This window comes from Oenanthe melanoleuca, chromosome 2 (assembly GCF_029582105.1).
Source record: "Oenanthe melanoleuca isolate GR-GAL-2019-014 chromosome 2, OMel1.0, whole genome shotgun sequence".
In the NCBI taxonomy this organism is placed as follows: Eukaryota; Metazoa; Chordata; class Aves; order Passeriformes; family Muscicapidae; genus Oenanthe; species Oenanthe melanoleuca.
Window position 1 is genome coordinate 80,845,393 of NC_079335.1, and position 27,728 is coordinate 80,873,120.

At 40.7% G+C, this 27,728-nt stretch overlaps 2 protein-coding genes across 2 annotated transcripts; both read left to right on the forward strand.

Annotated features, from left to right (window-relative positions):
- Nucleotides 1-4,502: 4,502 nt before the first annotated feature.
- Nucleotides 4,503-9,596, forward strand: LOC130249152 (ovalbumin-related protein Y-like). The gene is made up of 7 exons (XM_056483645.1): nucleotides 4,503-4,679; nucleotides 5,308-5,358; nucleotides 5,931-6,059; nucleotides 6,791-6,908; nucleotides 7,132-7,274; nucleotides 7,611-7,766; nucleotides 8,547-9,596. The coding sequence occupies exons 1-7, from the start codon at nucleotides 4,512-4,514 to the stop codon at nucleotides 8,946-8,948; spliced, it is 1,167 nt and encodes a 388-aa protein (XP_056339620.1). The 5' UTR covers nucleotides 4,503-4,511; the 3' UTR covers nucleotides 8,949-9,596.
- Nucleotides 9,597-22,817: 13,221 nt separating this feature from the next.
- Nucleotides 22,818-27,728, forward strand: LOC130249151 (ovalbumin-like). Its single transcript, XM_056483644.1, has 7 exons — nucleotides 22,818-22,985; nucleotides 23,600-23,650; nucleotides 24,203-24,331; nucleotides 24,980-25,097; nucleotides 25,770-25,912; nucleotides 26,083-26,238; nucleotides 27,333-27,728. The coding sequence occupies exons 1-7, from the start codon at nucleotides 22,818-22,820 to the stop codon at nucleotides 27,726-27,728; spliced, it is 1,161 nt and encodes a 386-aa protein (XP_056339619.1).

Here is a 27,728-nt window from a genome sequence, read left to right on the forward strand (position 1 = left end):
TGCAGTAAAGGTGACTTGTGACTAAATCCTTTATGGCATCCCTCTGAAGATGCCTTCACTGGAGAAATTCAGTCAGCCAGCACTGAGGTAGGCATAGCCCTGACACAGCCTGTGAGTGACCAAGGCAGCTCTGCAAGCAAAGGTGCCCAACACTTCAGGATGGCACAGGGCTGCCAGTGAAAGATACCAGGTGAGCTAAGAGCTCCTGTCTGAAGAAGCTTGACCAGACACCTAAAGCTTCTTCAGACTGGGGGAAGTTGTCCTACAGGACAACTGGGAGAGAAACAATCATTGATTAGCTACAGCACCAAGATCTGCAGTGGCACCTAACTGAACAATCACTGGCACTCACTCTGAGCAAGACAAACATGAAACAAACAAAATGCTCCTTCCCACTGACAAAAGAACAGCAGCATGGATGCGAACTAAATCTTGAGCTCTGCGTGGGATGTTGTGATTGGATGAGAAGATTTGGTCTGTGAGCTGACCTGGACTTCATATCCTTTTGTAAAGGTCCAAATGTCCAAGAGTCTGTTGGTTTAGGGACAGCACCACAATGAAATGCCTGGCAGAGGAAAGGGCAACCGAGCCTTAGCTGACCTCTTTCTTGGGACAAGCATTGTCAAACAAGGATATGTGGATAAATACATCCTTTTGTGTTTGTGCTGCATTACACAGCTGTGCTGGACAGAGCAATACATTATCTTTTCTCCAAGGAAGAATTCCAACTGCAGGAAGGTTTGCTTGACCTCACTGGATTCCATGACAGATCTAAAGTTGCCCAGTTAACTAAGCACTACTCATATTCTTACAATTCTGTGCTGATAGCTGATCATAATCAAGATTTCTACTTGTGGAACGATTTAGTTGCCTCTGCAACTTGCTTTACATTAATCATTCATTTGACCAATAAAAAACAGAAATGCTAACAAAATCAGTAACATGGGTTGTGCATTAACATGCTTCTCAAGCAGCGAATTGCCTCTTCTCTACTATAGACCAAGAAATGTTTTTCATTAATGAATATATTCAACTCAGAAATATTTGGTAACAACACAAATGCTATGAGTTGGCTGTTACAAAACATCTGCGCCAACTCATGGGACATCTTTGTAGCTACCAAGTTTTAGGCTGTCTATGATGATACAAATGTGATTCAGGTAGATGGTGCACAAGTGCCAAGGTGGCTCACATACAGTGAGTTGAAGCTCACCATTAGACTATTTGATTGTCAAGGAAAAAGACTCTAGGCATATTCAAATATTAGAAGTGACAGGGACAAACATACTGGTTAATCCTTTGCCTTCTGAGCTGTCAAGTGTATTGCAATGGACCATGGCCATGAGTGTAGCTTGAACAGAAACAAGGCAGTCTCAAGATGGAAAGGCAGAAGGAGTAGCAGCTGCAGGAACAGCTTGCAGTCTGGGGAGCACTCCCAGCTGTGTGGTTAAAGGTTCACCCTACACAGGCACATGCACTCATTTGACCTGTTGCCCTCCAGCAAGGTAGGACCCTTTCCAGCTAAATGGAACTCACAACAGTGGTGACCCGTTAAAACACTGCTCCTGTGAGAGAATATCTCATTCTCTTTACAGTAGATCTGCAGTGATGAGCCACCCAAGCAGGTCAAGGTCAAAAGATCTTTCCTCAAAAACCCTTTCCTCCATAACAAGGGTTGTAGTAGTCTGGCCTGGATCACATACTGTACCATGTAAAGTACCAGTGTGATGTAAATGCACCAGTCCAGACCGAGCCCTTCATGGCTCCTATTGCATGAGCAACTTCAGGTGAATGGGACTATGAAGAACTGTACTAGAGAGAAAGGTAGGGATGATTCCAAGGCCTTCCCCTTGCACAGATAACTAAAAGGGTTAAAAAGTCCACCTCTACTCTCCTGAGGCATAATTTGTTCTAGACAATTTCAGAGCCATTTTGTGTATTGACTTTGGATTTCTGTTTTAAAATTATGTAGCATTTAAGAGGTCAAAGCAGTTTCTTTTATTGTCTGTCCATTCTTTTATTTCAAAGGAATTATGCAACTGCTTTCTGCTTGCTATTGTATATTATGACTGTCTTGCAGACCATGAATATTTCTTCAGCTGGTTTATTCAGCTGAGGTGCCATGAAGTTGCTTGTGGAAGAAAGTAAGAATGGTCTTGTAAGAATGGTCTCTGTATGTACAAACAGCACATTTTGAACTCAGTATCTGGTGCTGTGACCTGTGGAAAAGAACAGCACACCTTAAACTAACTACCCTTCAAAATTATAGCGGCTTCAAATCTTTTTCTGGTAGCATCTGACTTGGATCTAAATATCCTGATGCCTGAACTTAAAAAGTTACAGAAATCTCGTCTTTCTTATTTTCTCAACTTCTCTTTCCTCAACCCATTTTTTCTGTAATTTTTCCCTGTATAGATGCACTGAAATTGCTTTTGAGATTAATTTATATTCCCAAAATACTCTCACTGAGGGTTTTGTTCCACTGATGTGCTGCACTGACACTGACTATGTCTGAGCTCCTTGAGCTAGATCACTCTGCAATGAAAAAGTGTGTTCTGTGAAACACTATGTCAGTGGTCTTTTACAATGCAGGAAGGGACACCAGGCAAATACGTATAACTTCTTGCAGAAAAATCTACTTCAATTTTGTTAAATTTGGCAATCAACATTGAAAGGATATGCTCTTTCTTACATTCCTTGGTGACAAATTTTCTCCATTCCTCAGGAAGAGTTATGGATTCTGGTGGGAAGAAAGACTGGTGATACTGGTAGTCCAGCCAGCAATTGGAGAAAAGTTGCAATAAACTCATCCCTGCATATGCTGATCTTACCAAAATTTGTGACTTTGAGATGGATCTGGACCATCACTATCCAAGAAAGAGGAATATTAAGGAAAATAAGACAAAATTCCTTACAGACATTCTGCAAGACTGAATTCTTCACCATTCTTTTTTGTTCTATTTTCACAAGTTATGTTACACTACTTGTTGCCATAACCAAATCACACTTACTATTCAAGTTCAAATTAAAAGCTTTTATCATTATTTTTTCTTCAGCCATTTTAATGTTCCCCTGTATTTTCTGTAAGGTTTCATGTGCTATGGTGAATAAATTTTCTTTTTTGGAAATTTTAAGTTATAATCCTTTCATTCAGGCTTCTTTTTTTTTTTTTTTTTTTTTTTTTTTTTTGTTTCGAAAATGGACTTCTTCCAAGTAAAAGTGCATGTCTGACATGGGGCTCTATCCATCATTTTATTGGGTAAACACAGAACAAGCAGTAGGGGGTGTGTCACAAAATAGCACAAAATATATACCAAGGGCTTCGTCAAGTCTGCCCCAAGTACAGCTGAGAAGCTGTGCTATACCTTTCCCTGGTGAATCTGATCAGGTAAGCATTTCTTTCAATTATTGTTTAAGCTCTAATCTGCAAGATAAAAATCATTTTTAAAAAATACTTATAATTGTATTGATGTAACCTCATGTTTGTGGCCTTCAGTATTAGCAGAAGAAACTAATTATCACAGCATGCCTTCTCAGAAACCTTACCTACCTGCAGATGTATCTTCTGTATTATTTTGCTGTTTCACAGTCTGCCATGCATAAAGTCAAAGTATTTGCATTTATGAATTATAGTTTTGTTTACTAACTCTTCCACATGGAAAATCTGGTGATATGTTACAACAGATTTTCTTCCTTCTTCCTCTATCACTTCAACTTTCCATTTAGTATTAAAAGACAAAATTGAATTTGTTTAAATTCCAGGGGTTATGTAAGATATCCTCTGAATGAAATCAAGGAATGCAGAATGTTCAAATGATCCCATCATTCTACAGCTCTGTGTTATCTTTAATAGTTACATTTTCAAAGATAAATGACAACAAAAATCCACCCAAGCATTTGCTTCATGAATCTGTTTCTTCACCAAGAACATAAATGGAGCTTAAAGCCTAAAATATAGTAAGAAGAATAGGTAAATAATAAAAAATTCTACCTTATATCATCTATACAATCAGTTGAATTTAGAGAGAGAATGAGCATCCATTCTATCAGGGGAAAAGTTACATGCATTGTTGTTCAAATTATCTTGTATTAAGAGATGACTGTCCCATGAAGAGGTTGATTCCATAGGGACTGTGACATATGGCAGAGTACCCTGGATTTTGTTCTCTAGCAGCTGCGCAGGGAAAGAAATTGCTTGAAGTGCCTCGAGACCTTAAGTTATAAGTGACATAAACACTATACTGTTGCATTAGACTTCAAAGTACTGTATTTTCTAGTCTGTGTTCTCTTCTTTCACCAGCCTATGCACAGCTGGCAGATGTCCAGCAGCTGGTTGCTCATGAATCCAAAAGCATGTCTGCCTTTTAAATCCACACCACTGGATTCTGTTTGCTGAAAAAACCCTGTGCACTAAGTTTGGGGTTCACGTGTACTGAATTTTTGCATTACAATTTGCCTGTTTCACCACAGTAAGTCAGATTCTGTTTCCTTCAGACAACAGGGATTTCACAATGGGCTCCATCAGTGCAGCAAATGCAGAATTTTGCTTTGATGTATTCAAAGAGGTGAAATTTCACCGCAGCAATGACAACGTGCTCTTTTCCTCCCTGAGCATGCTTTCAACCCTGGCCCTGGTCTATATGGGAGCAAGGGGTAAGACTCAATCCCAGATGGAGAAGGTAAGTTACCCATGCTTGTGCTACTTGCTCCTTCTAAGTAACTTCAATGAAAAATATTATCCACTGACGAGGTTCTCACCTGTTTCACTGCACAAGAACTAAGCCAAAGTCACAAAATGGAGAACTGAATCAAGAGTTATATATAGAAAATACTAATAAAAAAGGTGTATGTTTTCAATAGAACAGGCAGTGAACCTAACATAAAAAAAACATCTGAGGGGTGATGCAAAATAGATTACCAGTCAGGTAATTTTATGATTTTTAAATTCTGACAAGTTCCAAATAATGTAATCAGATTTTCTTTTTTAATATATATAAAAGAAAATCCCAGAAAGACAGGAAGACAGAGTATTTTTAGCAGTACATAATATGTAACTCAATTAATTTCTAGACATTCACTAGAAAAAAATATAATCTAAACAAAGAGTAATATTTACAGTTTCCAGGAAGATCACAGAGGATGTAGATTAGTTGCAAGCTCACCTGTAAATTATTAGGTAGTCTATTTCCTCAGTATCTCTTTTTTCTGAGACAACAGGTTTTATACACAAACAACATGTGCAAATCTTGAATTCACATTATTTTTGGTCATGCTTCTCATTTCTACCACTGGTATTTTCTCTTGCAGGTTCTTCACTTTGACAATGTTACAGGAGATGGAGAAATTTCTGATTCCCAGGTAGAGAAATAACTTAATCTTCTTTTCTGTCTTATTTTCTACTCAGAACAAAAGTAGAACTTTTCTGCTCTCCTCCTGGTAGTTTCAGACCCTGACAAAAAACTATGGTGATGGCCTCAAACCAAGGGGATCTGTGGAGGAGGGAAGGAGGGCATGATTCACCTGTTTTTTAACAAACATAGAAAGACAGCAGGTTGCTTGTCTTGCACCAGAACAAGTAATGGGAGTGGGGGGGGAGAAAGCTTTGGGCACCAGAGTGTCTTCCCAGGCAGGTCCTGCTGGGGGATGAGCTTGATTGCAGCTGGGCAGGAAGATGATGAGCAGAGAAGAGCCCAGAAGCCTCAGTGGCAGGAACACAACTGCATCTTTTAAAAAGCACATTTCAGGGGACTTGTCTTGACAAGGGTGGACTTCCCAGTTCAATGCAGCACCAGCACAGCACCAGCTGTCCCAAAAGTGACAGCCTGTGGGGGAAGACTGCCCTGCAGCATCACTCTTAACTAAAAGGGACAATACTTTAGGATATTATTTCCTTATGCAATCTATCTTCTTTTTTCATGTCATCACCTCAGTGTGGCACTCCTGAATACATCCACAAATCATTCAAGGATCTTCTCTCAGACATCAGCAGGCAAAATGCTACTTACTCACTCAGGATTGGTGACAGACTCTATATTGAAAAAACATACCCTATTCTTGAGGTGAGTTATATTGTGAAGTGACTTCCATGAGATTTTCTTCAAGTCCCCTGTGACTCTGCCCTAGAGATGCACCACTAACAGCAGCCCACTCTCTGTTGATGAAGAGGTGCTTGTGAGCCATAAGGGGAACTGGTACAGAATGAGTTTGGACCTTCCTGTGCCTGCTAGATGAAGACAAAAGGTATAATGGCACAAAATATGTTGATGTGACAAGTCACAGGAAGTAATCAAGATTGCTGTTAATTTACTAGAAAAATTACTTTTAATGAAAAATGTACCTTTTAAGGGAAATTAAATAAACTTTATTCCTTGAAATAATGAAAACTAAAATTTTCAGTTTTCCTAGTGAAAAGAGGCTTTGCTTTTGAAATCTAAGAATGTGAAAACACAATATTCAAAATAAAGAGTAACACAAAGGAGACAAATATTTACTTAGAAATGCTGGTTAAACTGAAACTGTTTTAGTAGAACAAAGGAAACATATCAAAATTTTAACTTAGAGCCCTGTCTCATCAAAAAGTGTCAGACCTATATATGTGAAGTAGTCTTTCTTGTACAGCTTTAAGATTCAGTTACAGAAGATAGATGTGACTGATTGTCCAAGATCTGACATGTTCAAATAAACATTCACTGTTCCTTAAACCACTGTGCTTTATTTCACAATCTTGCTTTACACATCCATATAATTCCAAGTTCTCATCAATCTGACAACTGTAACCCTTTGCTTATAGGAATACATAAAGTGTGCAAAGAAATTCTATAGAGCAGAGCTGGAAGAAGTTGACTTCAAAACAGCTGCAGAGGAAGCAAGACAGCTCATCAATTCCTGGGTGGAGAAAGAGACAAATGGTAAGGACTGAAAAATGGGCAGCAGTTATTTCCCCCCACCTACCATAAGCTATATCCTTGTCTTCCCTCATAATCTCAAGAAAAGGTGGGTCAAGCAAGCTCATTGCTTTGAAAATTAAACTCCACAAAGCAGGAACCCCCACCCTCACCCCAAAATCACAGAGATTTGAGCACACCAGAGGAGCTGTATCTTACCCCTCTCTGCCCTGTCTCTTTCTTAAAGGACGGATCCAAGACTTCCTTGTGTCAGACTCTGTTGATCTCAATACTGCACTGGTCTTTGTGAATGTCATTTACTTCAAAGGGATTTGGAAAACTGCATTTAAAGAAGAATACACTCGGGAAGAGCCTTTCAATGTGACTGAGGTAAGAGGGCATGGACACCCTTCTGGCCAGGGCAGCTGTTGGCTCACACAGCCAGCAATCTGGGTGTTACAAATACCTATCACAGGTTGAGTGATACCCAGCCTGAGTCCCTCATCATCAGTGCCTGCACCTAAGGCCAATTAGTGTTTGCAAGATCTGTGTCTGATCAGGTTTCCAGGACACAAAAGGAGGCAAGAGTGGAAAATGGAGACACAGCTCTTCTCCAAAGGCAGCATGATTGAACATTGAGTTTTGTCCTTTCAGAGGCCTTGCACATTTGTGTGACCAAAGAAAAAATTGCTTCTGCATCACATTTTCACATTTTTGTTTTTGCAGCAAGAGAGCAGACCCGTGCAAATGATGCGTCAGAACAACACCTTCAAAGTGGCAAGAGTGGCTGAAGACAAACTTAAGATTCTGGAGCTTCCATATGCCAGTGGAGAGCTGAGCCTGTTGGTGCTGCTGCCTGATGACATCTCTGGCCTGGCACAGGTACGGTCCTGGCAGGGCAAACAGAAGAGTTATGACTTCAGTGGGGCTTGGCTGCTGTCAGACCTTTTGCTGTCCATTGACATTCCTGCTGCCCACTCCACAGACATCCTAGGCAGGCAGGAGAGTACCAAATCTGCCCAGGTGCTGAGGCAGAGCCTCTTAGGAGAGTCCTGAGCTCAGTTTTTTAAAATGAAGGCAAAGCAATGTAGTGCCACTGCAGCCCTGCAGATGAGGATGTTGCTATATGAACCAATCATCTCCATTAGGTATCAGAAGCAGGCAAGGTAGCAGGATTTTTCTCACTGTGAGTGATTTCAAATGTTTGCTAAAGAAGAAAAGTTTATCTAGGGGAGATAAAGTATAAAAGTGATGAAGAAAGCATTCCAAGAGATGATTAAAAGGAAAATGAGAAAAGTAACATTAGAAAGGAATAAAGTTGCAGAAAGGCATCAATAAAATATCCTCCACGAGGAACAGTTTTAGGGCCAATTTGATTTGATGTTTTCAAAAAACTATTTTTACAAAAAAAAAAAGGAGAGAATCTAATGAAGAAATTTTCAGATGAAAAAGTTTTGAGAAACTTCCTCATGACAGACAGATGATATAGGCTCCATAGTCAGGAGGAAGCATACAAGATAAACAAGTGCATTTAAGAACAAGTATCAGTTCTATTGTGTGCATAAAGTAAATAGGAAGAGCCAGTAACAGGTGGTAAAAGCACAGCTCTTAAGGCCATTGAACTTCTGTCTCAGACATTTCATTCCCTGCCTCTCTTTGCAGCTTGAGAACAAAATCAGCTATGAAAAACTCTTGGAGTGGACCAGTCCCAAGGTGATGGAAAAGAAGAGGGTGAGAGTGTACCTCCCACGCATGAAGATTGAGGAGAAATACAACCTCACATCTGTCTTGACATCCCTGGGTATGACTGACCTGTTCAGCCCCAGGGCCAACCTCTCTGGCATCTCCTCAGCAGAGGGCCTGAGGATATCTGAGGCCATCCACGAGGCATACATGGAAGTCACTGAAGAGGGCACTGAGGCAGGTGGCACAGAGGTTGTGACTGGAGACATCCAACATTCCTCTGAGTATGAAGAGTTCAGGGCTAACCACCCATTCCTTTTCTTGGTTAAACACAATCCAAGTGACATGATCCTCATCTTTGGTAGATATCGTTCTCCCTAAGGAGAAAAAGGGCTGGAAATAATGCTTGCCTACCCCTAAGAAACAGATCCCCTTTACTCTAGTATTGTAGTATAATCTCATCCCTTCACTATCTCTAAGTGGAAAGCCTTCAATATCTAGGAAGAAATTCCAGAAGAAGTGTGTGACTTTTCAGATCTTTGGGTTGTAGGTATTTCTGCTTAAGTTGTACTTAGGACTTATATCCAGCAATAAATGAGAACTTCAAGAGGTAGCTCAGAAGTATTTTCCATCATGATTGAATAACTTAAGATTCAGGACCAGTGTTTTGATTCCTGTGAAAAATTCCGACACTGATATTGAAAGTCTGTCTTTCTATAGATGTTCTCTGAAATAAACACAGCTTTTAAAATAATCCTGTTTCTTTCTGTTGAACTCGTTGGGCAACCATCCTTGAATCGACAACTTGCAGACAAAATTAATTATTTCAGCAAATAATTCTTCTTTGAGTAATGCATTTGTGCTTCCTTGTGCTCCACATATTGTAAGGCTAAGGTCTCTTGTTCTGAGGGGGCATACAGAAAGTTTACCATGTCTTCTTCAATCATCATCTCCAAACACAACACCTTCCTGACTGATACAATTTCCCATCTTCATTCCCGTGACATGTCATTGATTTTGTGAATGTCAATTGTTGGTCATTCTATTTATTCTAATAAAAGCATTGCAAACTAAATATGTCTCTACCTGTTCTGCATTACTGCACCACACAATCAAAATATATGATATAGTGGGTCATGCTTATTGGCAGAATGCCTTTACGCTAGGATTTAGATACTATTTTCAAAACCAGAATGCACCCATATATGAAGTCATTAAAAAGCTTAACATTATTTTTCTAAAATTCTGAGTTTAAGCAAAGTGAGCCCTACAGTTCCTATTTTTACCTTACACTCATCTCCACATGATATATCAAACAACTCAGGTTTTTTATTCTGCTATCGTATTTCCAGATAATTTTAAAAGATTTCCTCTAGTTGCCCTCAATAAATACATTGAGGTGATGCTTAAGAGATGCAACTTCAAAAACTTCTTCAAAAGAAAAGTATTCTTCTTGAAAGGTGGATGGCTTCAGCTGTCTAACACCCACAAGAACCGTGCTAGGAAATCTTTGTTACTACCTTTTGATAACATAATCCCCTACAGATATTATTTTCTATTTCAGAGTCTTTAGGGGGAAGGTTCTTTAGATTGCAGTTTATCCAGTTGAAAGACTTATTAGTGTTAATCACTGGCTTAAGCAATCTTCCTTCTGCTGGCATACAAGTGCAGAACTGCAAACCACAGTACTTAAAAAGGGAGCTGTCTCAACATTTTAAAAGTAAGTATCAAAAAATCTTGAAATTATGATGCTGTCTACAGGAAAATATATCTTGGCTGCTATGAAGCCTATGGAAGAACTGCAAATACTGGTCTTCCCAAGACAGCTATCAAGAGATTAGATACGGTTAACAGAAGTATTCAAGTAAAAATGTATTCTTATTTATGCAATTTCAAAGTTTACTATGCTTATCATGTTCTCCTTCCCTTAAAATCTAAGGCAGTAAAGAGAGTTTTGCTACAACTAAAACAAAAAAGAAAAAGGCAGGATTTATAAAATAATTTCTAAGAAGCAGAGGGTTACAGATCTGTTATTAAACTGAAACAAGCACATTTGTCGCGCTGCACTTCTGGGTACAATGAAAATAAAATCAATGTTTATTGTATTATATAACATTGATATAAAAATAACTATTATTTTATTTAATTGTTCCTTTGCTTGATGATAATTTTATAAAAAAGAAATTGAGAAAATCAATGGAATGAAATGAAAATTAATGAAATGGTAAATGGTTTCCTAAAACACATAAGAGAGGTCCATCTAATGTCCTCACTGTGAAACAGAACTATTTGACTCATTTTACACTGGGCCATTAGGTGTCACTAGTGATACAAATTGATGTCTCAATTCTTTTGAGAGACATCTGTTGAAAACTAGGTCTGGGAGCTTAACGTAGGTTACAATTCTGTTCTTAATTTTTGTGCAAGCAGATGATTATGATCAATATACTGAAAAGGTAAACCAGTGACACTGGGCTTGAACCCCAGTAATTTTTTAACAAAAAGACAGAAATATTATTTCATGAAATATCACAGGCATTTCAAGATGTTTGTGTCATGGAAAAAATATCATGTTCAAACACTGTAGAATGGACAGAGCTGTTTCATTTATGGAAGAGAAGCCATCCTCCAAAGAGGCTAAAACAAGAGGTTAAAGTGCAGATTCAGTGAGGCTGAATAAGATCCACACCCCTGTATCAATGGCTGTGCCCAGTACTGCACCTGTGCATTGCTGGTCTGGGCTGCAGGGCCTGCTGCAAAGGCACTGCCATGGGCAGTGGGGCTGCTGCAGCTCCCATGGGAAGCAGCTCTGAAAAGACCAGTGTGGAGGATGTTACAAAACTATGAGGGAAGAGCAGCCATGAGGAAAGCCTGCTGTTTCCTGGTTCTGAGGCCTGGCAAGAGTTTAATAACAAGAATCTCAGCTCCTACAAAGTCTGGGTATTGTCCTGCAGTCCTTGCTGCTCCCTGACAGCATCACTGAATCTGGTATGTTAATAAACTGCCATCTGTCCATTCACTACACTTAATTTTCACTGTGTGTCATGTTGTTCTGGATTTACCTAGATTTACCAGGGGGCTATGGATCAAAACCAGATACACAAATAGGATAGCATTTGAAATGCTGTGTGTACTAAGCGTGTCTTTCCTTCTCATGCCATTTAGGGAAGGGTTTGAGATGGCATATCTTCCCTGCCCTTTGAGGACTATCAATTTCTGAGACCATTCCACATCCCTCTGTATATAGGAATTGTGAGAGAGGCCTACCATCTCCTAAGCAAACCAAATCTATGGCTGATGGCACAAGATTTAGCAGGCATTATGCTGTAAGCATAGTCACTAGAGGAAGTGCAGAATCCCCCCTGGACTCCAGGGCAGAGCTGTCCCGGGCTCCCAAATGGTATTTGAGAAAGCACAGCATGCTGAATCAAACTGAAAGCTTTCTAGAAGTCTGCTAGAAAGGCTTTGGCACAGAGCAGGGCTTTCTGTTTCTTGTGGCTAGTGAGCTAAGATTTACCAATAAGGAAAAGAGACAGCAAAGAGAGGGCTGTCAAAAAAGCAGCAAGGATGGGCCTGCTTGGCAAGGAAAGGGGATCCAGAGCAGGAGGTGACAAAAGGACCAGAAAGGCAGGGGTCTTCCCATAAGATATTAAATGCTGCAGTTCCCTACCCTACTGTTACAGTCCAGTGATTGCCAAACAAACCTGTGGTGATGAGGTAGGTCAAATATTAAGCTTGCAGGTTAAATCCACAAATCAGGGTCTGTAGTGCTTCTAACCAGAACACAATTGTACATTGAGGAGTTAGTGACCACATAAAAATGGATCAGATCAGGATGATCAGCATGTGCAGTTTTGGACTGTTATGCTGCATGTACTGCTTGGTGTCTAGGACTATACAGTGCTGAACATATGATGTGACTGTGGGCTAAACTTCATCTGCTAATCATAATGGAGAACCTCACAGATGGTCCCAAACTGGCACCCTGTGATGATGCTGCCAGTGTATCCTTGTCTTTATTTTGAAGTGAAGCAGCATTTTTCTGCATACTTTCATTCATCAGTAGAAATTATAAATAGAACATAACTATAAAAATGTAAAGATCACACCACTAGTAAGCCTCTGCATGCATGGGACATGCACAGTGTGCTGTTCCCTGAATAAAGATCCATCCAATGCTGCACTGCTTCAGAATCCATCCACTGGAAGGGACATGAAATTGTCTATGCTCTCTCCTTTTCCCCCTCTCATGTCATTTCCAATAAAAAGACTTTTATAATTTTCTTACTAGTGTCCAAAATGAACACTTTCAGTGTTCGTCTTGCTGAGTTTCATGGCCAGGCAAAGGCATGAAAACTAGCAAGGGCCAGTCAAGACACTCCACTTAAATTCCTCTCCCTAGTGAGAGGAGGTGTAGACCCCCATGGAGGCATCTCACAGCCCTGCCATGAACAGTGTCCTGATTCAAGGCTTGGAAGCTGCTTGCCATGTCCCTGAGCCCACACAGTCAAACTCTTAGGAGAGGGATGATCTCAAGAGCAGAGGTTTCTGAAGTCCTGAGTTTTGTGGAGGCAGTGACAGAGGCTGGCTACTCGGTTGGTACATCTTCTGACATAGGAACTTAATGACATTAAAAGAGGTTGGTAGGAAGCAGTTAAAAAAAAAACCTAGCACATAGCTGAAAAAAACCCAGTTGAATGATGGAATTAATAGTCAAAGAATGTGGAAGATAATAAAATTTCACATGATTTTAAAGGATAACTGGACAAAACCATGGAACAGAAATCAATTGAGAAGTAATAAATATATAGAAAACACTACCAGCTATTTAAGTTCCAGGACTGACAACAGCCAGTGTTAGGACTCTGAGAGCACAAACAGCTTCAGCAGGAGGTTTCCCCAATACTCTCTGCACATGGAGCCTGTATTGGGCACTGGCACCATTTGTGAGAGAAGGACACAAACTGTCCCTGGCCAGTTGCAGCAGACCCTACAATGAAAGAATTCATTGTATGCCAAATGTCCAGTCAGAGGAGCATACAGGACCTCTGCTCAAGTGTAATTTAGAAAGAGTGGAGAGAGACACGTGAGAGATGTGTTTGGAGAAACAAAAGAGAGAAGACATGGGGATGTTATTAAGAGCACAGCTGAAGGAACACTTTGGGAGTCACTTCTGGGGCATTGGAGCCACAGGCAGCTCATACCAGGGCAGTGACTTTCCAGAGGGACTGCAGCCTATGGTCACTGATGCTAAAGCAAGGACATCCCTGTGGAACTGCAGCTCCTGAAGCAGACTAGAGCACAGGATAAAAGTGAGCAGCAACATCTGGCAGACATGAACAGTTATGCACCAGTCATAACCTCTTCCATTGCCTGCTGCTTCACCAAAGGGACTGGTGAGCACTGAGTGTAACAAGAAAGCTGAAACTAGTAAGCTTAAGAGGAGGAGACTTTGTATTGAAATGAAATGTAGGGAAGCAGGATAAAGGGTCTGTTTGTGTCAGAGTTTGTTACATTGATTTTGTCAGCTCCCAAATAAACAACAAAAATTTAATGTTAATCAGCAAGATATTAAGTGAAACTCTCCAAGTCAAAGCTGTTGCCCACAACAGAAGCCTGTTCCAGCCTAGACATAGCACTGAAGTACACTGCAGATTCCTGTCTCCAGTTCTGCCTCCTGACAGACCCCAATAACCTTGCAGCCTTGTCTTCATGCCCATCTCTTTTGCTCATAGGCAAATGACAGAGCTCTGAGTGCCCTAATGAATTTGTAATAGTCCTGCTCAGCCATACCTGGAGCCTCCCACACCTGTGACCCCAGAGCTGTAAGCTATGTGCTGGACTTTCAGTTCCCGTCTGTATTACATCAGTGATGTGTCAGTCTCCAGTCCAAACACAGCTGTGCCCATTCCTGGCCAAGGATTCCTACGGTGACCTTGGCCCTGCCTTGTGATCACTGGACCTGGGCCTACCTCTGCTGTGTGAATTGGCTTCGTGGTCAATGTCTTTGCACCTGCCTCATAGCCATGACATTGCCTGAGATCTGGACTGCCCAGAGCTCCAGGCCTGCTCTGCTCAGCTGCTGAGCCCTGGATGGTGAGCTCCAGCTGTGGCATCCCCCCTGCCCCCTGGTTTGTTCCTCTTTGGGAATAGCTGGCCCTTGCTGATCCCTGATAGTGAGCTCAGTCCTCTCCGAGGCCCTGCTGGGAGCCTGGGTCTCCGGCCACAGAGCTCCTGATCTCCCTGAAGCACTCATTCATTACTCAGAGCCAGGCTCCTGAGTGAACCCCCTTCCACCCAGCCAGACCATCCTTCCTGGCTTGTTCCTGACCAGCCTCCGGGGCCTGTTGTGGTGGCCTGACCATCTCACTCAGTTCCCAGCCTCTTGTGCCATGTTCATTTCCTATCTAATGCTCCTGTCCCAGCTCTGTGTCCCCTGAAACATCCCCCTAACACCCCACAGGCACTGAGTCCCTCCCAAGCACAGGTCTCCCAAGGAGCAAGGGCATGCTGGCCTCAGAGGGGAGGCTGCTGGTCCAAGCCCTGAAGGCACTAGAAACCCTTAGTGGCCTTGATCTTCCATGGGACCCCTCCCACCCACCCAAAGCCCAGGGGCTGTTCTCCTGTTCACCTCAGTCCTGCCCTGCCTGGCCATGGGCCCTCTTGAGACCAACTTATGCACTCATTTCCTGGCTTGAACCTGAGCCTATTCTGTCACTACTGACGTGCCTGGTGGTCACTGGATCTGATTGCAGCCCTCACTCGTGGAGAGACTTCTCAGTTTGGTTTTGGACATGCCTTGTCACTTATATTGCCTCATACTCTGAAGGCTTGGTTGGACCTGTTACCTTTTCAGGGTCTGTTCTGTTTCCCTTGCTCAGGTGCCCTGTTCAGTGAGGCTCCCATTCCACAGGCAGCAACCAGCTCTCAATGTTCCCTAACTCTAGGCTCTGGCCGTGGCTCTCCTCTTGCTGTGTCCATGGATGTTGATGGACCCTGTTACTGACATTTGGCTCTGCTTCCCTGTGGTCAGATATTGTGGTGTGGTACCCACTGGTAGGGGCACTGCCCTCCCTGGGGGCTGATTCAGCCCAGCTCACTGTCCTCATGGAGCAGCCCTGCTCTTGCTGCTTCTCTCAGTACAGATAACTTTCCACTCGAAATATTGCTTGTTTACTCAGCTCTCCAGTGTGACTGCAAGTATATTGTGAGATAGCATCCTGAAACCCTTACTAAAGTCAGGTGTACAATACCATCTGGTCTCCCTTTGTTTATACAACAAGCTGTATCATCCTAGATGCCAATGATGTTTGTCAGGAGAGATTTGTCCTTGGTAAATCTGTGTTGGTTTTTGCCACCATCTTTTATTCCTTCATGTGTCTCAAAATGTTCCCAGGAGGCTTTGCTTGGAAGCCTTCTGCAGGGATTTGAGCTTGAGTACAATTGTAAACCAGGGCATTAGTGATCCAATAGTACTTGACAGGAGAGGGCACGGGCCTGGGCTTGCCAGTGGAGGTTGGGTCCCCATCCTGTGCTGGCCTGCACATCGCCCTGGGCTGCAGCATGAACTCTGCGTGCGAGTCAGAAGGGAGGAATCTGTAGGTAGCTCCCACCTGGCATGAGTGACTGCATCCCCTGCATCCATGCATTTATCATAAAGTGAAGTAGCAAGCTTTCATGTGAACATTCTTTTGTTTCTCAGAAGAAGTTAATAGTTTTCTTCTTTCAAAATTCCTGCATGAGCTCTAAAGACCAAAGTGTCAGTGAATACCTATCTCTGTGGATTGGACTTTCACTGCATGCCATTCCTTGACTGGTGATCTTTCCAATGCTACACAGCTTGGGGTTCCTTGCAGCTAAGGGAATATCACAGAATCACAGAATCAACTAGGCTGGAAAAGACCTTTGAGATTATCAAGTCCAACCTATGACCTAAGACCACCATGTCTACTAGACCATGGCACTGAGTCTTTTCTTAAACACCTCCAGGAACAGTGGCTCCACCACCTCCCTGGGCAGCCCATTCCAATGCCCAGTCAGCTTTTCTGTGAAGAATTTCTTCCTAATGTCCAATCTAAATCTCCCCTGCTGAAGCTTAAGAGTATGTCCTCTTGTCCTACTGCTAGTTACCTGAGAGAAGAGGCCAACCCTCATCTCCTTTCACATAGTTGGAGTGAATGACAACAAAAATTATCTATATGATCCTCTTTTTCCTTTCAATGTTAGCCACAATAAATGGTATTTTTAGCAGTATCTTAGAGACTGTGTGTGTCTTGATGCAGATCATGAGTACTAACCCTTAGTGCCCTGCAGCAGTGCACTGCACCTTTTCAGTGACTGCAGAGACCTGTAGTCTCCTCAGTTCTCCTCCTTTTCCTTCCTGAAAATTAATCACTTCTTCAAATTATCAGGAACTTTCTCCAGTCATCCTGACTTTTCTTTAGTCTTCATTCTGCTGTTGTACCTAAAGAAACTTTTCTTACTGTCCTTCATATCCCTTGCCAGTTTTCCCTCCAGCACAATTTTTATTTTTCAGATTCCATCCCTGCATGTGTGGTGAAAGCTTCTATACTCCTGCTTGGTAGAATCTCCTTGCTTTCAACTCTTGTACACTTGCTTTTTGCATTTGAGCTTGGACAAGATGAGGGCACCTTTATCATCAGAGACACGTTGCTTTCACAGAAAGATATATGTGGCATGTATGGAAGTAAGGCAAAGGTTTTACATGTATGTGAGGCTAAAACTCATTCAATCGCAGTGAGAATGTTTTTCGAGTTCTGAGTCAAAGACTCTCATCCAACCCATTGCTGGCCTGTGGGATGTAATAATTGAAAATTATGCCATGAAGGTCAAATCAACATGTCAGGAGGAGCAGTACGAAACCATCATCTGTACAATGAAGTCTAAGCCTGTGTCAGTTTAAATGAATAAAGGGATGTAAGATGTCATATGGGATATCGTAATGATAATGAAGAGCAATGACTAATGCCCCATCACAGTCTGGCAGAGATCAAGAGAGCACTGCAGACAACAGAGCACATCTCCAATGGCATAGAGCTGTAGCAGAAAGGTGCCAGGTGGGCTATGGGCACCTGTCTGAAGGAACAGGACCAGATACTTCATCTGTTTTGTACTGGGGAAAAAACAGAACCACAGAACAATGAAGAGAGAAACCATCATCGACAGGTGCAGCACCTAGGTCTGCAATGGTAACAAGTTAATCAGCTGCAGTCAGTAAATCTCTCTGTGACTGATTGCTTCTGTCGTTGACTGAAGTCCAACTTCTAGAGTCACAATGTGGAATGAAGACAAACACAAAACAATTAATATGCTCCTTTCTATTAGCAAAAGAGCAGGAACAAGGACAGAACACAATCCCAAGTTCTGAGTAGGTTTTCGTGATTGGATGATAGGCTTTGCTCTGTGAGCTGACCAGGACTTCATATCCTCTTGGATAAGAAGTACCTTTTACACTGTCAGATGTCCAAAGCTCAGGTACCCAAGAGTCTGTTGGTTTAGGAACAGCTCCACAATGAAATGCCTGGCAGAGGAAAGGGCAATCAGAGCCTTAGCTGACCTCTTTCTTGGGACAAGCATTGTCAAAGAAAGAATGTGTGACTGAACTGTTTGTACAGCTTTGCACAGCTGTGCTGGGCAGGGCAATCCATTGTCACTTGTCCCAAGTAGTCTTCCAAGTGCAGGAAGGTTTGATTACTCTAGACCTCATGTCAAGCAGGCTGTACAAGACCTTTTAGTGTTGATGCTATGCTGATGGTCTGCTCTGATCCAGTTCTTCATCTGCTCATGGGTATATTCTCTTGCTTAAAACTGGCCTTGAATTAACTCCCAGTCTGTCCTTATCAAACATTATCACAGAAGAACTTATTATCCTCCTGTATTTGCTTATTGTGGCTGTGTTCAGAACCAGAAACTCCAACTCTTGGAGAGAAAACATGATTTTTGTGTAACTCATGGAACAAAACTCTGCACCAAATGCATACAAAGCTGTTCTGAAGATCTGGAACTAGGACACTACACAAGAGTCAAACTCATCAGATATAAAAAACCACTGGGGTAATTTTTATTCTATTCTTGCAGTGTGATGGTGTGAAAAAAAAAAAAAAAAAAAGAAAAGATCACTAGCAAAAGTGCAGCTGCTTCCTGAATATGTTTGTAGGTCCTAAAATTCAGGCCATACGTGATGAGCTGGACTTGTAATATGTCTGGACACCTCTGTAATTCATGTATGATCAACCAGACTAAGGGAACGGGAATCATGGTTGTTTAGCAGAGCCTTGAAGGACATTTGAAAGGCAGATTTTACTGAGTTAAACACACTGACCAAATCTTACAAGCAGCAATGGAAGACCAGTGTGATGGAAGTAGAACTAAACCCTTGTGGACACAAAGTGGCCCTGAATAAAAAATGGATAAAGAGTGAAAATAGTGCATAAATCTGAGATGCACTATAAACAATGTGAGAAAACAGCTTATTAAGTGAAGACACATAGGTTCGAAGAATAATAGAATATCTCAAGTTGGAAGGGAACTATGAGGATCATTGAGTTCAGCTCTGATTCTTGAAAGACTACCTACAAATAAATAATATGACTAAGAGCATTGTCCAGACACTTACTAAACTCTGACACAGTGGGTTCTGCAACCACTTCCCTGGGGGGTCTGTTTTAGAGTGTGACTGACCACCCTCTGAACGAAGAACCTCTTCCCAGTGTCCAATCTGAGCTCCCCTTGAAGCAGCTTCATTCCACTTCTTTGTGGCACATCACAGGTCACCAGGGAGAGGAGAGCAATACCTCCCCATACACTGCACCCACTGAGGAAGTTGTAGGCTGAGATGAGGTCACCTCTCAGCCTTCTCTTCATGTCCTTGAGGCCTTTCACCATCTTTGTCACTCTCCTCTGTACACACTCTTACAGTGTGATGTCCTTCTTACACTGCGATGCCCAAAGCTGCACACAGGACCCGAGGTGAGGCCACTTCAGTGCAGAGTAGATGGGAAAATCATAGAATCATAGAATAGTTTGGGTTTCAAGGGACATTAGAGATGCCCCCTGCCTTTGCAGGGTCAATCATCTCCCTCAGCCAGCTGGTGGTGCTGAACCTGATGCACCACAGTAGGTGGTAGGTCATTTTGGCTACCAGGACACAACTTTCCATTGATCTATTTATGCAGGGCTGTTTTTAACCTCTCATTCCCCAATCTGTACTTGCAATGGGGATCACCCCATCACAGATGGAGAATCTTGCACTTGCTCTTGTCAAATTTCATACATTTGGTGATTGCTGAGCTCTCTGGTCTTTCCAGATCTCATCTCTAAGACCCTCGAGGGAGTCCACAGCTCCTCCTAACTCAGCATAGCTGGCACTTGCCCACTTTGGCATGTTCACTTCAGCTGTTTCATCATCATCTTAGAAGAATGACTGATAATCATTATTTTGTGGGCACAAAGCTTAAAAGGAAAGCAACGTGTGATACATGCCCTGTGACTTGGAGTCCAGGCACACGTAATCATATGCCAGATTCTCTTCTGGCTATCTGGCACCAGAAAGCAGTTCTGCTTCTCCTGATGTCCACGTTACCACCTCACCTGACCTCCTGAGCTACATGCTGACAGACAACAAGTAGATTTATATGGCACATTTGTTTTCACAAGACAAAGCAGACTGAGGCAATGAACACTGCACTGCCTAAACTTCTGACAGCAGTAGAGCTACTCTTTTTAATAGAGATCACAATATGTCCCATATGTTCTAAAGAATTATATCATACAGACTTTGGGATCCCCCTTCTGCCTTCCCCCATTTCTCCCTCGCTTTTAGAAATCACACAGTGCTTTGCAGAGGTCAGAATGGTTTCTTAACTGTTTGTCCATTCTAATATTTCAATACAGAACAATACTCTGTATAAGTGAAATGCTTTCATAACTGAAATGTATTTGCTATTGTACATTATGATTGCCCCACAGACCATGAATGCTCCTCTAGCTGGATTTCACAGTTCCTCCATCATCTGTCAGGCCATTAAGTTACTCATGGAAGATCTGAGTGATACTAGGCAAATGCATACACAAATACGTTTGGAACTGACTATTTTTTACTTTGTCTAGAGTTATGTTTTGTTGCTAACCCCTGAGAAAAAAATACCTTGCTCTAAAACCACATTCATAGAAAGATCTTTTATAAATATTCCAGCCTCTCAAAGATGTTCCTGTTTTTCACTTTCATCTCAATTGGTTTCATCACATGCACCCTACTTTATTTCTCCAATTTTTTTAGAAGAATAAAAGACTAAGTCCTGTCCTTCCTTCTCTTCCATCTAGCATGGCTGCATTTTGTACATTCAGAAAGGACTAATTGAAAGAGAGTTATGGTTTATTACTATAACCATAATAGCAAACTGGCTAATTATTGACATATTGACTAATAACTGCTAATTATGTGTGACATCAGTAAGATTTTCATATTTTTTGTTTTTACTGCCATCGCAGTATCTCATTGCAAATTAGGCTTCATTTCCCAGCCTTTTCTCCAGCCTAATGGTCCTGATGTACTGATGGAAAGCACTGTTATACAGAATAAAATACTAATATTTGTCCTCCCTTCAATCAAACCCAAACCTATTGAAACAAAAAACTGACCTAATACCATTAATTTATTTTTATGGTGTCAAAAGTCAAACTTCTGAAGGACAGCAATGGGTGGGTCACAACTGAGACTGTATAAATTCCCAAGGGCTCAGCCAGTATACCCACATACAGCTGGAAAGCTGTATTGTCTTTGGTGCTGAAACTTGAAGGTAAGCATTTCTCTAGAAAAATTTACCTTCTCACTGCCTTATTTCTTGTTTCTGACTAAACTTAAAAAGAGATAAATTATTTTCTTGTGCGCAATATATTTCAGTATTTATATTATATTCTCTACAAATCTCACCAGTGTATATGCATTCTACACTATTTTATTATGTGTAAAATCTGAATATTTGTGGTTTTGGGGAGATTTTTAAAGTTGCTCTCTGTGCTTAAAATATTATTTTGTGCTCAAACCATGATTTTTTCCACAGCATCTTATCTTCCTATTCAGTATCTTTTAAGATTGATTTTGACAGACAAGTAATGAGTTTGCTTGTTTGACCTCTGGTTCAAAAGAGTCCATGGAGAGCAGAACTGTGGCATTCATTGAATTTGCTAAGTTTATTTTAGTGTGAAATTTCTTTAAGAGTTGCATTCCTGAAAAATACAGTTGGTGGACACAAGACAAAATAAAAAGGTACGTGGGTGGACAGATGTACAATTTTTAAATAACTTATAAACGGGAACATGCATACAGAAAGTGTCAGAAATATGTGTGTGTCTGCATGTGTATATCCAGGCCAGTCACAAAACACTTTGGTAGAGTTTAACACTACAAAGAGAAACTTAAGATCCTAGTATTTAGCTCCTACTTAAGAGGCTGGATTTTGAAAAAAACAACAATTTAATTTCTCAGATAGGTTATATTCTGAGAAAACATAGCATATTTAAGCAAAGCAAGCTATATCTGAAAGCACAATACAATGAAACATGAATTTTGTGCATCTGTCTTGCTTCTAGATTATGTGATCTTAGAGAAATTATATTGCCTTATATATTAGAATTTAATTCTATTGTCCATGCTTCCATTACTTAAACAAGGGTAAGCTACAGGCCTTTGAAGATCTACTGACAGTAAGTACTGTGCAACAAATAGATACTTTACTACACCTACTTATTTTTAGAAAATAAAAATAGCCTCTGCTTTTACCTATATCTGTCTAGACCTAGACCAAATGGAAATTTAATTTGTGCTTCAATTTCCAGCTTTGCAAGTATAAGAAAGAGACAATATTTTCTTGTTTTCATCAAGCTACTACAAAGTACTAAGGAATTATAATCTTCTTTGAATGAAAATAAATACAGGCAATTATTGTTTGACTGCTTTGAAAAGGTAAACAGAAATCACAGATTCCAGAGCTTACAAAAAGGTAAATGTATAGAAATGCAGAAGGAAACAGATTTGTGAAAAGTTTCTAACATGCATGAGAATTGAGTATAGCAATAGACACATTAACATGGAATGATTTCCAAATTATTTGCTGATATTTTATAGCTTGAAAACTCCTATTAGAGTGCATGTGCAGTGTGTGTATGCTGTTCCCATCATTACATTGTTATTGTACTTCTGCTCTTTGCTCTAGGCAATACTGTTGCACAATGGGCTCCATTGGTCCAGTGAGCACAGAAGTTTGCTGTGACATATTCAGGGAGCTGAGAAGCCAGGGTGTCCAGGAGAATGTCTGCTACTCCCCTCTGCTCATCATTTCAACCCTCTCCATGGTCTATATAGGTGCAAAAGATAACACCAAGGCTCAGATAGAAAAGGTGAGACTACCTTTAGGATTTAAACCCTCCTGCTGGTCAACAGAGCCACAGCCCTTAATTTAGCCCCTCAGAGGCTAAAAAATGTGGATCCAGAGTTACCAAAAGGTAGATTCAGAGTTACCAAAAGCAGTGGCCACCTGAAACTCCTGCAGTGCTAAACAAATGCATCAGCCCGAAATCTTGAGACTGGATTTAAATTTCACCATAGTTTAGCAACAGAATTCTCAAAGACAAAAATACATTCCAGTGACCCATTTTTTTTGGAATATGGAAAAGAGGACAAAATCTATAGGGAAAGGGCCAAAACATATCCCCAGATTGCAAAGTATTTCATGTGTTTCCTACAGCTCTCAATATCTTCATAGAGAGTGGCTGGCTTGTTACTCATAAGAAGGTTGGTATTATTGGAGCTGAATCCTAGATGTTCAATAGAATAAAGGATCATCTAAGCAGGCAACAGTAGGCATGGCTATTCAGAGATGGTACAGATAGTTTGCACTTTTTGAGTCATTCATAGTCAGTAGGTTTGCTTCAAACATTATGTGTTAATCTCAGTTGCATAACCTTTTTCTTGTCATACCAGTTATTTCAACTTCTGTTGTTCTTAATTACAGGCTATCCACTTTGATAAAATCCCAGGATTTGGAGAGAGTGCTGAAACTCAGGTAGAGAAACAATTCAATCCCTTCTCTATGTCAGTTTCTCCTGGGAACAAAATCTATCAGATAAAGCAGTCTCATAGCAGTTCCAACCCTGCCCCAATGTGCAGCTAGTGCTCCTCATCCCTCATTTGGGGTAACACTTAATTCATAGGAATGAATGCAGAAGGCGGGTAACAGAGAATTCAGACCTAGCATAAAATGAAACCCATCACCATAACCTTGGGCCAATAGGGGGAAATTATAGATATTTGTATGATTAGGCAAAGCAGCTGGGTGCTAGTTGTTAAACAGGATTGGTTGGGAACTGATCTGCTGGAGCTAGATTACTGTAGCAGGTAATCAAAAGCCCCTCCAAGAATGCTATAAGAAAATTACAGTAGAAAACCAGAACCAAGCTGTATATATTACAAAATTACTACATCAGCATAGGATGAACAGTTTTATAAGCAGAAGCACCTGAACTACTCTTCTCCTTTCAGATAGTATGTAATACCTACTCATCATTAAAACTAGGATAACATCATCTGTATTTTTATTTGTATTCATGTCAATCAGTGCGGCACATCTGTGAGCATCCACGCTTCACTTAAGGACATCTTCACCCAAATCACCAAACCAAGTGACAATTATTCAATCAGCATTGCCAGAAGACTTTATGCTGAAGAGAAATACCCAATTCTGCCAGTGAGTTGCTCTAAGATAGATCTGAATGTCATAGCTGTAACTTTCTGTAATATAAAAAGTGCTGTCAGAAGTCTAGGCTCTGTTAAAGAAATTTTCTTCCATACAGAAAGATTCTCTGTATCACAATCCCAACCCTTGAAAGTCTTGAGAAAAAATGTGACTAGCCAGAAAGATATTTGTGCAAAGTACAATAAAGATCCAATCAAGTCAAAGTATAATTAATAAAGGCAATTTTTGTTGGCAAGAGATAACTCCTTCTCTCAACTTACGAAACAAACCTGAAAAATAACTTCAGGTTCTCAAAAATATTCCAAGGTTTTCCATTAAACGGAACATTTAATTTGAAATTTAAGGAGAATACCATGACAAAAAAAATTTAAAAGTGGGCAAAGACCCATCCTATTTAACTGAAATTAATGTCAGTTTTAGATTAAATTCAGTTCTGGAAAATATTTTTTAAAAATGTGGGCATATACTCTTGCTTGAAACAATGCATGTCAGATCTTAAGAAGCTTATGAACTAGCTCACAGTTTACTGATTAGCCTTAATAAGCAGATTGCTCATATCTGTTAATGTATTCTTGCCTTTTACATCTGTAAAATTCTCTGACATTCAGATCTGAAAATGGCATACTCTTTTTTTTGCAGGAATACATACAATGTGTAAAGGAACTGTACAAGGGAGGTTTGGAATCTATCAGCTTTCAAAGTGCTGCAGAAAAATCCAGAGAACTCATAAATTCCTGGGTTGAAAGTCAGACAAATGGTAAGAGGAAGCCAACTATCAGCAGAGGTATTTTCCTTTCTACCACCATGTTTGAACAACATGTGAGAACATTTAAGTCAGGTGATGAAAAACCAAAACCTCTCCCTCTGCTCCTTCTCCTTGAAAATAGATCAGTTCCCAGACACAGAACTACCATCTAACAACTTTTTTTGTTCCTCAGACACACCCCTGTTAAAAGAGTCTCTCTATCTGTAGAAGCTTTGTGGACATGTAATATTTCCAGTCCTGATAAAAGAAATGGCACTAAAATAGCTTCGTACACATTGACAAATTGTTTGACACCAATATTTCAACTTTTGTTTGAAGCAAAACATATTAAGTGTTTGGTTGGGAGCCCATCCTGGGGTAAAAGGTTCCAATGGCTCTTCCTGTTGTCACAAAATATACTAATTTTGTACCAAGTAAAACTCTGGATCTCATAACTCTTACTATAATTCTTTATAGGGAGAGAAACAACAGCCATTGCCAACAGCAGTAAGCAAATCAACCTTGGAACTACAAGAAAACTGCTACAAAACCAAAATAATATCCCTGCCCTACACCCTCCTTTCCACAAATTCTTTACCCTCCATTTAATGTTGTAATTGCCATGTAAGATATGTTATACAGAGATGTATTATACTTGTTCTCTCTTCCTATGCATTCTTGAAGGGACGATCAAAAATATCCTTCGACCAAGCTCTATCAGTTCACAAACTGACATGGTCCTGGTCAGCGCCATCTACTTCAAAGGACTGTGGGAGAAAGCATTCAGGGAAGAAGACACCCAGACAGTTCCTTTCAGAATTACTGAGGTATGTGGCCATACATCACTTTAAAGGTGTCATCTTCTAGAATTTATGAAGGGAGTAGACCAGTTATTGTACAATATTCCTGAAAAGAGCAATTATCACCTCTGACAAGGCATTTCTATACTCTAGGAATAGTCTTAGTGAAAACTATATTCTTTTCTTTGATTTTGCAGCAAGAAAGCAAACCTGTGCAGATGATGTCTCAGATTGGTACATTTAAAGTGGCAGAGATCCCTTCTGAGAAATGTAGGATCCTGGAGCTTCCATACGCCAGTGGGCGGCTGAGCCTGTGGGTGCTGTTGCCTGATGACATCTCTGGCCTGGAGCAGGTATGGCCCTAGCAGCTGGGTTTCAGAAGACTACAAACATGGTGAAATTTAGGTTCTGAAAAGCTCTTCACAATGAAGTCCTCTTCAAGCAATTCCCCAGCCCAGATCTGAGTATTGGCAACCTGGGCTTGTTGCATAGAGGCATGTAGTTGTCTCAGTGGTCCTGCAAAAGTTTGGGCTGAGGATGGATTGCTAAGCAGCTGCTTTAGTGGGTTAAATTTTTGTCATTGTAGAACAGATTCTTCTCAGATAAGCAGCTATTACTCCAGCAGCTGGAGCTCCAAAGCTTTTATATCTCAATTTCTGCATACTGAGGAATTTACTGGGAAGTTCATGTCAGCTTTAGTATTTGGAATTATTGAATGGTTTGACAGCCTTCAACATGCTTCCTTCCTACCTCCAAAAATTAAACCATCCAAAAATTGAAATATGAGTACTGCAATAGTTAAAGTAATTTCAGGAAGTAAAACATACATCCATATTACTGTTGATATGAACAGAATATAGTCATTAGCAGGAATGCAGTTTGAATTGGAAAAGTTATGCAATAATTTCAAGTTCATTGAAATGACTGCGCACTAACTCAAAGAACTTAAATTATAAAAATAAAGAGTCATTTGAACACAGCTAAATTTCTTCAGTAATAACTGATAGCTCATTTATTACTGAAGAAATTTAGCTGTGTTCAAATGCCTCTAGATACTTATTAGGTATTAGTAAAACCATTAACACTTCCTTACTTGGAGGTCTTAAATGTACATAGAGCTTACAACTTACAAGGGCAGAATGAATTTTGGAATATATTTCTGAAGAAAAGAAGATAAATAGGCAAGAACTTTATGAAATTTGCTGACTAGCCATCTAATTAAGACTATTAATTGGCAGTGAGCCTATTAATGAAATAGGAAGCAGGACAGAGAAGAGGGAGTCATGGTTTGCTTTCCTCTTCTAGACACATTAATCCATCTATACCCAGAAAATACACTGTAACAAGAGCAGTCAGTTTAAGAGAAAAAAAACACAAATGGTACTGCATTCCTACAAAAGAAGTTGTGCTCTCTTCCCAGAGATCTAATTTGTTTGTTTCCTGGCAGCTTGAGACTGCAATCACCTCTGAAAATCTCAAGGAGTGGACCAGTTCTCGTAAGATGGAAGAGAGGAAAATTAAAGTTTATCTCCCCCGCATGAAGATTGAGGAGAAATATAACCTCACATCTGTCTTAAAATCCTTGGGTATCACCGACCTGTTCAGCTCATCAGCCAATCTCTCTGGCATCTCCTCAGCAGAGAGCCTGAAGGTGTCTGCAGCATTCCATGAGGCATTTGTGGAGATCTATGAAGCGGGCAGTAAGGCAGCAGGCTCATCAGAAGCTGGGGTGGATGACACAAGTGTCTCTGAAGAGATTAGGGCTGACCACCCTTTCCTCTTCTTGATCAAGCACAACCCAAGTGACAGCATCTTGTTCTTTGGCAGATGCTTTTTCCCGTAA

Bases quoted from the DNA above. Each gene is read 5' to 3' on its own strand.
- LOC130249151 (XM_056483644.1), top strand. From the start codon at position 22,818: ATGGGCTCCATTGGTCCAGTGAGCACAGAAGTTTGCTGTGACATATTC. The intron at 22,986-23,599 runs GTGAGACTACCT...TCTTAATTACAG, and splicing joins CCAAGGCTCAGATAGAAAAG to GCTATCCACTTTGATAAAAT. The intron at 26,239-27,332 runs GTATGGCCCTAG...GTTTCCTGGCAG, and splicing joins ACATCTCTGGCCTGGAGCAG to CTTGAGACTGCAATCACCTC.
- LOC130249152 (XM_056483645.1), top strand. From the start codon at position 4,512: ATGGGCTCCATCAGTGCAGCAAATGCAGAATTTTGCTTTGATGTATTC. The intron at 6,060-6,790 runs GTGAGTTATATT...CTTTGCTTATAG, and splicing joins AAACATACCCTATTCTTGAG to GAATACATAAAGTGTGCAAA. The intron at 7,275-7,610 runs GTAAGAGGGCAT...TTGTTTTTGCAG, and splicing joins AGCCTTTCAATGTGACTGAG to CAAGAGAGCAGACCCGTGCA.